Source organism: Pomacea canaliculata, linkage group LG10, assembly GCF_003073045.1.
Source record: "Pomacea canaliculata isolate SZHN2017 linkage group LG10, ASM307304v1, whole genome shotgun sequence".
NCBI lineage: Eukaryota > Metazoa > Mollusca > Gastropoda > Architaenioglossa > Ampullariidae > Pomacea > Pomacea canaliculata.
The window spans coordinates 7,562,731-7,577,949 of record NC_037599.1 but is presented as its reverse complement, the minus strand read 5'-3'; the positions used below and the strand labels follow the sequence as shown (position 1 = coordinate 7,577,949).

At 39.6% G+C, this 15,219-nt stretch overlaps 1 protein-coding gene and 1 long non-coding RNA gene across 3 annotated transcripts; both read right to left on the bottom strand.

Annotated features, from left to right (window-relative positions):
* Positions 1-15: 15 nt before the first annotated feature.
* On the bottom strand, positions 16-5,239 carry LOC112574149 (ras-related protein Rab-13-like). Of its 2 annotated transcripts, none has more exons than XM_025255028.1 (8): positions 5,194-5,239; positions 3,177-3,338; positions 2,820-2,880; positions 1,995-2,055; positions 1,734-1,811; positions 1,159-1,266; positions 651-770; positions 16-292 (listed from the first exon to the last, which is right to left on the bottom strand). In XM_025255028.1, the coding sequence occupies exons 2-8, from the start codon at positions 3,307-3,309 to the stop codon at positions 140-142; spliced, it is 714 nt and encodes a 237-aa protein (XP_025110813.1). In that variant the 5' UTR covers positions 3,310-3,338; positions 5,194-5,239; the 3' UTR covers positions 16-139. The 2 variants fall into 2 exon arrangements, with proteins under 2 accessions (XP_025110813.1, XP_025110812.1); XM_025255027.1 differs by lacking the exon at positions 5,194-5,239 and adding an exon at positions 4,273-4,442.
* Positions 5,240-7,766: 2,527 nt separating this feature from the next.
* On the bottom strand, positions 7,767-11,987 carry LOC112574152. The gene is made up of 5 exons (XR_003101368.1): positions 11,756-11,987; positions 10,242-10,346; positions 9,692-9,937; positions 9,337-9,473; positions 7,767-9,071 (listed from the first exon to the last, which is right to left on the bottom strand). It is a non-coding gene; the product is annotated as an uncharacterized LOC112574152 (long non-coding RNA).
* Positions 11,988-15,219: the final 3,232 nt, after the last annotated feature.

Here is a 15,219-nt window from a genome sequence, read left to right as displayed (position 1 = left end):
CTAGTAAATCAATAATTCCACAAATACAATCCATGTATTTATAAACAAATGTATAATGCAGTAATACTTCATTATTTTTACAAACGCTGATTTATATACTCACTAACATTCTTGACTAGCGAATATAGTCTGTAACATATTAGGAGTCAGATGCCTGAACGCAGCAAAAAATCACAGACTCCTTCCCTTTTGTTTTCTCATTCTTCGTTTTCCTCTTGTAATTTGCTGAACGACGAGATAACGGACCTTTGTTTGATCTTTGTCGGATCATAAAGGGATGATACGATTTCATCTGAAACCCAAAACAGGGATGTAAAAAGATTACTGCTCTGTTGTTTGTGGTATGTTGAAATGCATACTACTCACTTATTTTGACGAATAAATGTACAAATGAACAATCTAAGCTTAAAAAGGATTGCTGATTAATGTAAGAAATCACTTCAATTCAAACTCAAACAGCCATGCAGTGGCCTTGAAATGTCCTCGAAATAACAAAAGCTGGGAGAAAATTGTACGAGGTCAATGATGAATGGGAGAGATAACAGCAGTTCATTTCCCTCACATCCGCTTAATGCTTCCGGAAAGTATTTCCCACTTATTCATATATTCGAGATGGTGGCTAAAAATAATGAAAGCGTGTGGATGTTTACCAGCCGTGGATTGCAAATGTCCGTCACGTGATACGCAAGTCTTTGAAACGCCTGGAAGATGTTGAGACCGCATTTGGCGCTGGTTTCGAAGAATTCAAATGCCATTTGTTGATTGGCAAACTAGAAAAGAGAAAAGCATCGGTTGCTCAAATTCAATTAACAGCTCGAACTTCTCAGTTAGACATGATAATTTGTGGATTGTGCAAATATCTAAAACATTATTTTCAAACTGATCACCACTTGAACAATAATTTTGGCACAAGCCCAGAAGTAAACAAGAGTTTCTGAAGTCGGCAGCAAGCAAGCAAATCATATGATCATAGTCAAGGAGAAAAAGTCATATGGCGAAAAGTCAAAGAAAAAAACAAACCATATGCCGACACATGGAAAACAAATTACTTTATATTGTTTGAAGTTTGCGGTCACATGATTATTAAGTCTCGCGCCGATCAAATATCATTCCCGTTAGTCTGTTCTGAATCTGTACAGTCGATATCAACGCAGTTACCTTTTCTCCTTTATAAGTCTCCACCTTCCTTTGATCTTCCATGTCCGATTTGTTTCCACACAAAACGATTGGGATGGGTTCGTAAGCACTGTGTTTGTGCTTTATCTCCTATAACAAAAAAAACTCTTTTTTTAATAAATCTTAAGTTTTTGGCAATAGTAAAGAGGGAAGCAATTACAAGAATTCCCACAACTTAAAAGAGCAGAAATCGAAACTTCTACTGACAATGTACGAACGTATTAAAGCCATTTAACACAATACAGTTGTACCGAACCATACTAAATGGTTTTCTTAAGTGCTATGATCTAAAAATGTTTGACACAATGCTTCGTGGATTTTCCTAATTTGATTGTGAATCTTCCTGTCATTGTACAATTCCAGCAAAGTGGGAAGCAAGTAGTGTCAGCGGAAATCCTTACACGACAGACGGTCTACGAAAAGAGTGGGTGAAAGCGGATACATCATTAAACTATCGTGAAGCTGCCCTTGACAATGATTCGCATTGCATAATGTAATTGTATGCAGACAGATTCTGTACATGTACACCTGATGTACAAGGGAATCCAGATACTCACTTTTTGTATACTGTCCATCCAGTAAGTCAAACGGGAGAAAGAATCTGGGTTAGTGATGTCGTAAACAAGTATGATACCCTGTGAGAAAAAAAAATAAAGACATAAACATCAATCATAATCATTATTTACCAGAAGCTCTGACATTTTTATGTTAGAGTTGGAAAAAGTGTCATTATCTCACTCTAAGCCCTATATAGGATAGTGTCGCAAATAACTATTTTAGCCGGGTGGCCTGTCAGTTCGGGGTCTGGCGCTACTCACCTGTGTTCCTTTGTACTGGAGGCGGGTGATTGATCTGAACCTCTCCTGCCCTGCCGTGTCCCTGAAACACGAGCGACACCACACGGCGGCATTTTACTGAGGTTCTCGGCATCAATCTTTCTCTATCTTCTCAGTGTCAGTCGAAATATAAATGCAGCATTCATCGACATACACTCATCCTCGCACTGAGACCCACTAACTTATTCAGTATCTCGCTAGATGATCCCACTACTGAGGCCTGGAACTGCATTCCATCTCCTTTGTTAAGGTGAAAACAAAGTTCGGTAAAACCTTCGTCTTCTTCATTTTCACACAGTGAACGAGCTGTCCAGTATAATCCAATCTAGAATGGGACACTTTCTTTTTCAACAGTCATTGAACACAAAAACTCTGTTGGCTTTCGCCTTGAAATAGCTTCAGTTGCTGGCTGACACGGCGTAAAACTCCACCTAACATGTTGCCCTCCCAAAAGTGTGTATAGTATTACATCTAGAATTCGCTCACTGTTGAATATATCCACCTCTCGAGAGACACGAAATCCATTTGTGTTCATCTGTGGATCTTATTGTAAGACCCCTCAGAAGAATTAAAATAATAAGTTCCATTGAACAATTCCAACAGAACACCAAAAAATCCTTAAGACGCACAAAATGATCCTATTATATAATAATACTCAGATACAATGTGATCTTCAAATAAACACCCTCACCTACCTCTGAATCTTAATACATCATTCGAAATACGATCTAGAAAACTATCACAAAAATATGTAAAATAATTCTATGACCAGCTGAACTATCCTAAAAAAAAATTGATAGCCCTCACCATATGACAAGCTGCACAAGCGCTCCATCGACCTCGAAGATCTTTTTAACAAAGTCGACACCTGAACATAATCAAGTAGACAATGAGCTTGTTTCGGTGTTGAAAAGGAGTAAGTGTAACTTCTTCGAGTATAGAGGGTTGCAATACTGAAATTTAAATGATTTAAAAACGACAAAATGTTTCAAAGGTATGGGATGAATAAGAGGAATGGCACTAGAACCACTCGTTGAAAATATTGTCGATTTTCACAGATATCATAAATATTTTTTCAGATATTGCGTGATCATTGCAATAAATTCAAGCATCTAACGCTCAAATAATAATGGTTTCTGTGGAAGGAGACTCCAAACGGCTTACCTGAGGTTGGTAACACGGATGACTTAAAGTCTCTGCCCACCAAGCTGTTTAAGATGGCGGTCTTCCCCACAGAGTTCTCTCCCAGGATCAATATTTTGTAGGTGGCAGCACAGTCCTTCTCCTCCAGAGGCATGGCGGTCGTGTAGGGAGGTCGGGACAGAACTGCAGACAGATCCTTGGTATTTCAACAACAACAAAACAAAAAGCTGGCAACAAGACTGCAGCAGAGAAAGACGGCGAGAGTGAGGCGCGCTGGGGGTGAGGGGTATAAATAAACGTCTGGCTCGCCGAGTCGATTAGTCATTGGTAATTTTCGGTTAACAGATTTCTCCAGTGTGTGTGAGTGCTGTAATCGGAAGTGAGCGACATCCTTGTCTCAGAAATTCCAAAACCACACGGAAATATAAAGTAATGCAGCAGCTTCATAAAACGATGTATTATCCATACTGTGAAAATCAGTTATAATAGATGTGATACGGTCTTAATAAAAAAAGACTAAGCTGTATGTATATAGTGTGTGTGTGTGTGCTGTAATCGGAAGTGAACGACACGCCTTCTCTCAAAAATTCCAAACGCACGCGGAAATATAAAGTAATGCAGCAACTTCATAAAACGATGTGTTACTCACACTATGAAAATCAATTATAATACGGTCTTAATCAAAAGACTAAGCTATATATATATTGTGTAAGTGTGTGTGTGTGTTTGGTTTGTTTTTGTTTTTGTTTTTTGTTTTTGGTTTTTTTTTCCGTTTTTTTTGTTCACGAGTGCACAGAGAGAAAGAGGGGAAATATATGGGTAGTCTTTGCTTATTTACAATAATGCTGGTATACATGGATACAGCTCAGGCGCATTCGGATCTACGTCAGAAAATTTTCGTTTTCTTTTGTTTCTTAGCAGACATCAAACCTCAGTCTGTTTTGTTTTGGGGTTTTTTGTTTGTTTGTTTGTTTGTTTTTTTTGTTGTTTTTTTTTTTTTTTGCTTTGTTTTCTAAAATGCTAGCAAAACTCCAAAAATCTGTCAAATGATCTGCACTACGTTTATCAACACACAAATCTCAAGTGTCGCTCAACAGTTTAAATTTCTATCACATACCTTCACAATCTGTTTTGCATACAATATGGCTGGAAGACGGACGTCGAGTGGTCGACCAACGTTCTCTGAGTCATGTGTAATCTGGACGTTTCTTAGCTTCAATCAACGTATATCCTAATTGCAGGATGGATGAACAAACGCTTCAGCAAGCAGGCAACCTCAACCTGGCCGCCAGCCAATGGGAAGCAAGTGAACAATGTCTGCTGTGTCTGCAGCTACATCTCCAACTTCACGAGGAAAAGAGGCGATTGTGCAACGGTCAGTTTTACAGACTTGTTTTAACTGAGTAGCTTTTCTTGCAGCAATCAGTTAAACTATCTTTTCACACAATAAATCGCTGTATATTTTTGTATAGCGGTGTGGTAAACAGAAGAAAGGCTAAATGTATTGGAGCGAGTAGTGATTACAGAAACAAGCCTCATCTGATCAGGTGGTCCCCTCCAGCGTATCGTCTCCACGGGGCATTTGTTGAGCAAAGGCAGGGCCTCTGACCTAAACAGCAGCCTTTCTCCCTCTTCTTGTTTCTTTCGGTTAAAGGATATAACTTCTTTCTACAAATTATGATTGGTGTTTGGCCTGATAGAATGCCAAAAATGCCAGTGTTATTGAGAAAACGCCTGGGACTGCACTACCATCCAGAAGATACTTTTACGATGGTTACTAAGAGAACAGTGCAAGCGAGCATTGTGTCTATGAAGTAAGAGAACGTTGCTTCTACAATTTTGAGAACGAGGGAACATTGTACCTGTAAATAATATTTTCCCTGTAAATTTATAAAAGATGTGCAATAAAGTGAGAAACCTTGTGTCTGTAAAACAAGACAAGGTTACTCCTATAAAAGAAGAGAACGTTGTCCGAATACGCAAAGCTGGTCGCTGTATTTTCTTTGTCTATGGCTAGAGGTATAGAATGAAGACTCACCGTCTCCTCTGGTCAGTCATGTTGAGACAAAACATTCCATCAGCACCCCTTCCAGCACCCACCCCCTCGTCCGAAAATCTCGCTGGGTTTTCGAAAGGTATGTCAGCTGAGTGTAGCAAGTGCTGCCACAACATCAGTTTGATTAACTCATCTGCTTAGACAAACATGACCTTTTGACCCTGTCGTGAGATCTTACGCGACCGCTTTCCGCTGCACGTTCACACGCATGCACGCTTATATCTGCGCGCGCACACACATCACAAAATATGCGCACAACTTTGTCTGAAGCAGCTTGAGGAAATAAAGAGCATGCGCCTTGTGACTGTAGCTAAGAAGCAATGTCCACACCCCGAGGAAGGTGCTTTGTCCGGGGACCGTAGACACGACACGGTGGTAAATATATTCTGGAGTAAATTAACACAAAGCAACATCACCTCTTGATAAGTACGTAGACTGGCCATTGAGTTCACCGTTTTGCCAGATGGGCAATGAGCTTCCCCCACTTGTTTCATAACTACTGTCCGTATACGATGATTCTGGTGTATTTAGGGATATTTGGGAATTCTGTGTAACTTGAGTTTTTCTTCTATTTCTGCGTGCTAATCTATCGATAAGTGGATGAAGCTAATAAACTGTGTGGTTTAATCGGCAGCAGCGTGAATCATGCCTGTTTATTGGAAAATTGCCAGAGGACTGGCGAAACTTTTTCATAACTACTCTGCCGTTCAGAAGATACGGGGGCAGCGTACTGTGTTTGCCCGGCACGATCATAGCATCTGACGAATAGGAAACAAAGGTGTACTTCTTAACTACAGGATGTGTGTGCACGGCCCCTATACAGGCACCACCCCATCCCCTCCCTCACATTTTCTCTTTGAGGAGGCATATTGTTTGCCACGCGTGCTGTGTTGAGGTCACTGTTAATCTCATTTGCTGCTTCCTGCTTCATATGCTTGTGCATCAGTGTGTATACTGCTTCCCAGCAGGTCCTATTAACCGGACAAACACGAACAAACTCTGCAAAACGTTCGTCCATATTTGTCCAGAAAGGCCCGAAAAGAAAGAAAGGAAAAACGTTTCAAAGATTTTAAGGCTGGCGATCCAGACTGGAGCGCTTTTGGATGTTTTGTACGAGCTAAAGTAATAATAATGTGTACTTGTAATGCACAGCATCATGACTAAGATAGATCGCACTTTCTGCGCAGACCAATAATGATAAATGATAGATAACAGCCAGTGAACAGTGAGCTACGTATAGGCACACTGAACAACATAAAGATGAGGTACAAGAGTAGAACGCAAATAAATAAATGAAGGTATGGAGTGATGTAGATAGACGGATGGAGCCGTTACATGATGGTTAGCATGACAGACAGTATTACAAGGGAGTTAAGAATAGTAATTCAGGGATAGTACTTTGTGAACAGAAATGTTTTCAGAGAGCGTGTGAATGTAGCCATGGAGTCCGAGTGGCGAATGTGATGTGGAAGAGAGTTCCACTGCTTAGCAGCACAGAGGGAGTACGTCCGTTGTCCGTATGTGACTGTCTTTGTGGGAGGGAGGATGGAATGCAGGAGTCTGATGAGGAGCAAAGGTTTCGGGCAGGAGTGTGGTCAGACAAGATTTCAGTGTGGGAGGGAAGCAGCCTTCACAGAATCCATAGCACAGAGTTGACAGCTTGTAGTCTATTCTAGCTTCAACTGGTAGCTATTAAGAGAGTGAAGAATTGGTGTAATGTTCAGATTTGCGAGCTTGGAAAACGAGATGAGCAGCTGAGTTCTAGACTTTCTGAGGTTTGTGAATGAGGCATTGTGGACAGCCAGCAAGAAGAGAATTACAATATTCTAGTTTAGACAGAATAGATGAGCAGATGAGAAGTTGGGTGGCTGAGATGGACAGAATATGGCGAATGGAACTTCCTGAGCTCATAATATGTAGCACGGCAGATATGAGAAACATATTCATCAAGAGACATGTCAGCAGACATTATGTAATCTAAGTCATGTGTAGAAGTAATAAAAGGAACATCAACATCGTCTGCCCGAACAGAGACAGGCAGTGAAGAGTAAACTCTGGCTCTCCTCTTTAAAAAAATAAAAGCTTCTGATTTTTTGTCATTTAGTTTTGTCATCCCTAGTCTATCAGAAATACAATCTTGGATGCTCTGGATAGCACAGGGAGAACAGCTGGTATGCAGCTGTCATCAGCAAAGGATTGATCTGATATAGCGTGAAATTGAATAAGAGTAGTGGCTTAGTGTACTTGATATTGAGGATAGGACCAAGTACAGAACCTTGAGTTATCAAGGTACGAAAAGGGCATATTAAAGACAGTAATGAAGATGGCTTGCAACATCTAGATCATGAAATGTTGACCCTGTGAAAAGCTGTCAGTGTCAGAACTTGGACTCCCACGAGGAACTCTTCACAACTGTTTTCATTGCCAGTAGTCTGGAATTTCAGGAGTAAAAACATGCTCCTGTTCCTGCTACTTTTTAAACTGAGACACAAATCTTGATACACATATTGATATCTGCTTCTCAGACACAGGACATAAAACATTCTCCAAAAGAGTAAATTATGAAACTTTATTTTATCATTGATAATATGATACTGTATTACATTGCAGTAATTTAGGGGTGGGTGTGCCTGTGTGCATAATTACAAAATTTGCTAGTCCAGAGAATTAAAACAGAAAATATATACACAACCTTGGATATCAATAATAGAAGAGGTTACGAGTAAGGGAAAATATGCTAAATTAACCATTTCACAGCAACTTCTAAAAACACAGTGCACAAATACATAAAGAAAGGTTTTGATACATGCACAAATTTTATGTACAGAATTACATGTATCTACATAGCTGTCAAAAATTCAGAAAGAAAACAAACTTTCAAAAGAAATTGAAACCTCTCAAAAAATGTTTTTACACAACATTAAATGTCTTTTTGCACTTTTTTGTGTATATATATTTCTCACTACTCCACTGTGAAATGTCACAAGTGTGGTGGGTGTAAAGTCTCTCTCCTCACTGATCATCCCAAATGAAAGGAAAAGTGTAAGGACAAGCAACTTACAGTCATAGTTTCCACATAATCACAAAAAAATAATGGTATGCTGTCTGGAAAATGAACTGTCATATTGTCTTTTAAAGATTATTTTTTAAATCTCCAGTTTCACACACTGCAAGTTTCTGGTTATAAAAATTAAAATGTGTATTTCTCATTTGCTTTCAAGAAAACGAGCAAGAGTAAATCTTTTCCAAAATTACAAGAGTAAACATAATCAAGTTGCTATTCATGGTGTCTTATAGTTCAACAAATTATAGCAACACCAGTGGCTTGGTCATCTCCTGCACATGGAGTTGCTTCCCTTTCTGTGCAATGCAGGTATGGTGTCGTTTCTGTTTCTGTGTAAACATCACATTACTTTGTGTTTCCTATTCACCTCCTCAATCTTCCTTCCTAAAATATGCAATTCTGTGCACTCAACAGTCCCAGAAAATGCATTTCTTATCCATATTATGTCTGGTTCAGAATTACTGTTATTTTGTTTGCTTTCGTGCACAAGAAAACCAAGTATCCCTTGCACTGAAGCCTTGGTTTTTGCACACCTGCTTCACAGAGCTCCAGAGTTGAATAGGCCCATCGGTACCTTTGCTTCACACTTTCAAGGTCACGTAAAAGAAGTATTTTTCCCCTTTCTTTATTGTAAAGCAAAAGACAGTGATTCATTGGGCCAGTCCACTCTGGACATCTAATCATTACACTATGATCTCTCCAACAGTAACTCTGGCTCTTGAACCTTGGCACTTGGCTGCATTTGTGATGGAAACATCTGCTTCTTCATTTTTTCCTGTGTGTGGACACAGAATACCTGCAGACAAGAAGAATTTAGAGAAGATAAAAGCAAAACCTCTTCTCTTCCAATGAGCATGATAAGGCATCAAAATTATCTAAAGGTTACACAATGTCTGGATTGGCATTACTGATATAACCATCACTCATTTCAATGCAGACTGCAGCCTAATCCATATATGATTAATATCATTCTGAGCTGCAGATTAAATTTTTAATACATTTTTGTAGAGGAAATGGGGTCTTCTGAAGTCTGAATTAAAAAAAAAATCACGGAAACATACTTTTGAGGTTTTTTTCCCACTGCATGTTCTAATCAGCAGATTCAGTCCCAGGGCACTTTTGTTCTAATGTCCAGATGACCATCCTGGCATGCTGCTGTCCAGATAAGGTCTTCTCTGCTAGGCCCTCCAGAATGGTGCTGAAGCATAAAAAAAGCAAAGTTGTCAAAATACAAAATACAACAAATAACTATGATACATCTACAAAACAATAAAATGTGCAGTCCCTATGCATGCATGAGGTTGAAAATGCTCCATCTTTAAATATGCATAGCAAAGGCAATATACTGTCATACCAAATAAAACAAAAAATGTTTGGACTTTGACTTTGGACATACACAATAATTACTGAACTCACCTCAATGAGAATTAGGTTGTAGTCAGCACCATCTGTCTTGTCACCAGCAGCAACCTCTGCTGATCTTCCAGCCAGCTGGCAAACGAAGCGTAGAAATGACAAGTCAACTGCAACTTGAACAGTGTTGATGCGGTTTTCAGCACAAAATGCCTTCAAAAGAATGTGCTGAATGTTCGAATAGTTAAGTCTTTGGTTATTCCAGGTGAGCCTTGCAGCAGGAGACAAACCATAACTGCCTCTGGGTTTCTGCAAAGCAAAAGAAGCTGATTCATTATAATATTCATCTTTTCTATTAAGAATGAAATTAATGTAAAAACAATGTTTCTACTTTCCTTCCACTAAATTACATTTTACGTTTGAATTGCAAATTTACAAACTGCTAATTTTAACAGACTTCTATAAACTATAACGCTAACTTGAGAAACATTTTTAAAAATTGCAATCCTCCACACCCACCCCATGTCTGTTTTTAAAATCAAACATTTTCTAGAACAGTATACAAAGTTATTACACGAACAAAAACAAAAAATTGCAAACCCTAATAACATACCTAGTAAGAATGTTGATACATCTGTCTAGTCCCACTGTTAAACGCTTTTGAGCTGTAGCTTGCCTCAAGCTAGCTCTCAGTGAGTGGTCTACACTTAGTTGATATCTGGAAAAGAAAGTGTAACATTCAGAAATAATTTTCTAAAATACAAAATCTCTGAGAAAGTTATCACTATCGCACTAAACAAACAAACAAACAAAAAAAAAACACTGAGGAAGTCTCAATGATGCATTTGTACTTTGCAGCTTTTTTGCAAACTGATAAACAACATCACATAAATTCACTACCTATAAAGATTTATGGGAAAAAAACCTAACTTTCTAACTCATAGTTGTCTTTTAAGATGTCACCAAGATTCTCAACAGTCCCTTCTGTGAAAATCTCTTGTGTACTATTTCAGCTTTAAATGCTCTGCCATTACCCACCAAAATATTTTAAAACAGAAATGTTATTCATTCAATGTTTCCAAACACCTCTAACTAAAGACAGTGCATATGCTATATTATGCCAATAATAAAGAAAAGCTGAAAAGTGTTGGCATTTTAAAAGGCAAAGGAAAGAGGTCTTGAGACGGTGTCCCATTCTTGAGGTACTTTTTCTGACCATCTCCTTTTCTCTTTACTTGCACATAATGTCCCCTATGTTGCTTTTCTTTCCTGGTTAAAAAGACCCCATGCCCTTCATTCCCCCCACCCCCAATAGTCAACCTATAAATAAAATTAGTAGTTTTCATTTTGCAAATGTATTTACCATAGCTTAAAATGTGTTAAATGTTTAAGTGCTTAAAGCTGTATGAATCACAAAAACAGCAATGATCACTTTAGGATGCTAAGAAATGTTAAAATAAGCCAATCTGATTAATATAAGAACATATGCACTTTTACTATAAAGATTTTGTAATTACTTGTTAACATTTATGTGAATCTGTGTTTGCAGTTCGTCATTGAAAAATTGCTGATGTAATCCCTCAACTTGTCCTATGACACCCGTTTTCTTTAGGAAAAAAAAGTTCGTTACAGAAACTAGCCCCATTAAGTAACCCCGATCGCGAGTCACATGACTATTCTCAAGCTCGTCTGGATTGTGCAATGTCACTGCTGATTGCACTATTTGAAAAGGTGTATGTGCAAGCTGCTGGAAAACGTATATATATATAGGTACATCATCTCCGACATCACTGACATTAGTGGTCATTTCAGAACTACTGACACCTGCATAATACAACAGTATAATTTAGTTTCTCAAATATCTACGTAAGTTTGGGCAACAGCAACAACAACAAAAAAAAAATGTAATGCCATCGTCCATGCGTTCACTGCAAGATGCAGAACAAGGCTTTCAAAATTATCCTTTTTCTGTTGCCGGACACATTATTATAGTGTTTCCGAGCGGATACATTCCTGTTTCAAAAGAGTAAAAGTGCAATAAATCTATCAGGAAAAAACTAAGTCTACTGCATAGTCATTGCATGTTATCACATTGATAGAATCAGCGATAACATTGAGTGCACTTACCGTTTACGTTTGTCTTTCACGGGTTTGGGTGATGAAGATTCCATTTTTGCAAAACAGGTCATCGTTTTTATAATTATCGTGAAAGCCCTCCTCGACGAAAAAAGAAATCTGATGAGACTTGCAGAAAGTAGCACTAATTGCACAACCTGTCGACACTTCCAACGACCACGTTGACACAACGCACGACTGACGTTGGCAAAGGCCTTCTGTAGGGAAAACCCAGCCAGCGTGTGCTACCTCACATACTATTGGACGGGTAGCCAGCGCGAAATAGAACGGCAAATTTCATTGGAAGCAGGTTAACCGTGCTGGGTTGACCGGCTCACATGGCGACGAGACTGACGTCCTAAACGAAACACAAAATTAAGAAAAATTCCGATGAAAAAGCAGTAGGAATACTTTAATAAGTTCGTTACTTAATGTTACCCATACCAAAGAGAAAATCATTGCTCGTAGAGCACCCTTCCTCTCCAGAAAATTTCACGAGTCAGCAAAGCCGGCTAACAGCAAATAGCAGACGATCTCGATTTCGCTGAAAATGTTCGTGCTGTGTCGATACAAGCATAAAGCATGATGCAGCTAAAATTAGCTGTCCTCTGCTTCCATTCAGGGTGCTTTAAAACTGTGGGTATCTTATCTGATTACGAGTTTCAGTCTGAGAGTGTATATATATGTGTGTGTGCAGGGACTCCTTGCAATTAAGCTATCTAGGATATATATACTGTAGTTGAAACGCCGAGCTTTTGACGGGAATCTTTCGTATTCAAAACCTTTTATTGTTCCCATCCCACACCCAGGATATAAACTGTTTGTTTCAAATATGACAATACAATTTCTTTTTTTCTGGTAAGCCACGCCGTAGGAGGTATAGGGAGGAAAGTTAATGCCATCGGGACTCCGACAATCGTAACCAAAGAAGGTACGTGACACCCTAATAGGGACGATCAGACGACCATCGTCCTCCAGCGAGGTACCAACATCGCCGTGCAATAAAAAAAAAACAACCAAAAAAACCCACATCGGCCGGCAGGTCATTATCTTTCTTTCCAGTCTCTCACCTTCTTTTGCTCTTCGCACAAGCAACATCCAGGTATAAGGAGATAACCTCGATCTATACCCACCATCCGTCCAACAAAGCCACCTCAGTATCGTTCTTATTGTGCGCTAGTTGTATTCAAGGAAGCGGTCACATATATGATATATGCTGCTGTGTGTAGTTTTGTGGTGGCTGCTACATTTGTTTTTCAAATAATCACATGCTTATATTTGAATGTCATTTTTAAGGAGTTTTGTGTAATGTATATTTGTTTCACGATGAAGAAGTGAAGAGGATGGAAAGTTTATAGATGTGTTATGACACAAATGTTAACTTAGTTTGTCGGGATGGGATTTCATGGGAACTTAATGGTCGGGGTTTGGAGGTGAAGACCGACATCTTTATTAGCTATTTAGACGAGCTCCCCTCCCTTTTGTTCGGAGTCCTTGGACCAAAGAAAGCTTGGACGGTTGGACCTTGGGGCAATGGATGCACTAGGTGTTGTATGAACCTATATTATTAGAGCGGACAGTGTTGTGTTTGTGTAGTGCCCAAGATTGTTCATTGTACTGTATATACTGCTAACATGTTGCTACTATTTTGCTATGCCAGTCTAGGTCAAACTGCCAACAAGACTTAACTTAAAGACCAACCTGAATGGTTTGCAGTTTTTGTGTGTGATTTTTGTTTTTTGTTTTGTTTTTGCAAATATCGGTAGATGTAGGCGATATAAACCTAACATGTAAACTTCATCTTCCAAAACCAAGCCTCTTGGAGCTCTTATACAACGCTTTGATGACTTAGAAGAAACTCTTTTCGCATCACATCGAGGGGCTACCTCGCGCCAGATTCCAAAACCGCTTTTAAAGTGGATGAAGTTCCACTGATGCTGATCGATGCTTCTATATCAGAATGCGACAGCTAAAGATCTGCTCAACTATGGTACTATCTGGACTGAAACAGCCAGTTATTCTCGAGGGTGGTGCTGATGTAATTCCGTATCACTTTCAGTTCTGGCACTATTCTCTATTTCCGTTTTTAAGGAAAGAGTACGATTAGTGACTGTGTTCATTCTTTGCGTTTCAAGACTCTTTGGCACAAAGCAGTGAGGGACTTTGTTTTCGTCCCGGCCCTGTTTGAACAGCTCCGCTTGTCAACGCCAGGTGACTTTTGTTTTCTTTCAGACTATGTACAGTTTTTTTCGACCTATTTCCGTAAGGCTAGTAGGTCTTCGGATTCGCATCTCGTTGTTTTGAAGGATAGCCTCTTAGCAATATTGAGTCTATTGGTTGAGTACAGAAGTACTTTCTATAAGAAGGCTGTCATTACTGATTTCCATGACAGAGGTCTTATGTCGATCCGTCTTGGTGAGTTCTCCCTAATTAACTGCCTTATGGCACAGCTCCTTTTTCTGTACATGGAAGCCGCTTCGGGCTTGCTTTTCCTTTAAGGTCATTTTTAGGTCACAGAGATCTAGGATGTTTGTGACCCAGTGGATGTTTCTTTTTTTGACGCCCTAGTGTTTTCTAGGCTGTTGAAGAAGCTTCTCTTTGATGTTTCCAGCGAGTGACTACATTAGTCCACCAAGATCATTTCGGCGATTTTATCTCCAACTTTTAAGATTTCAGCAATGTTGAATATTGCAGCTTATCCAGACCAAAGCGGCTTCTTCTCGGCTTCAGCTTCAGGTTCGCTGCCTATGTCTTCGCCGTGGCCTTGCTGATGCTGGATTCGAAGCGCTTAAGCAGCAGGATGAAGTCGATTTTGTTGTGGACCAGATCATCTGGCGAATTCCAAGTCACCGTTCTAGATTTGTTTGTGTAGATGTAGAGTATTGGTTAACGTAAGCTCAGTCTAGGAATCTTGAGGCCCCTTATATTTTTTCCGAGGCCAGATTTACCCATAGTTCCTGTCCATTGCTGGCAGGGCCAACCATGGAGTTCCAGTCTTTGTTCGGTACTGTCTTCATTACCTTCTCTGTTGGTAAAACTAATTCATTTCGTTGTTTTCGTTAAAGTCGGAGAGTATACAGCTGGACAACAGCGACATGGAGGTTGGCAGATGCGAGTGGAGATCAGCCCGCAGGATATTGGTGTACACGGATCCAACCGCACGTGTGTTGTATACGAGAAAGTCCACGCCATACTCGGTGTCTGCCCCACCTCCTTTCCCAGAGCCAACGTCCTAAAATCTGGTACCGTTTTAGCTCATTAGCATGTTATTTCACTTTGCTGAACTGGCTTTCTGTGCCCCAATGTATGTACATTCTTAGATTGATATCTCCCACCACCTCAAAGTTATTCGACAAAGCTCGATGAAGCCATTTCCCCAAATCCGAAGGAGCAGCACCCCCCCCCCCCCCCCAAAAAAAAAAAAAATTAATTCCCTAATTACACGCATACATTCACCAATCACAGAAAGAGATTAA

Bases quoted from the DNA above. Each gene is read 5' to 3' on its own strand.
- LOC112574149 (XM_025255028.1), bottom strand. From the start codon at position 3,309: ATGCCTCTGGAGGAGAAGGACTGTGCTGCCACCTACAAAATATTGATC. The intron at 1,812-1,994 runs GTGAGTAGCGCC...TTTTTCTCACAG, and splicing joins TCCAGTACAAAGGAACACAG to GGTATCATACTTGTTTACGA. The intron at 1,267-1,733 runs GTGAGTATCTGG...TTTTTGTTATAG, and splicing joins GGATGGACAGTATACAAAAA to GAGATAAAGCACAAACACAG.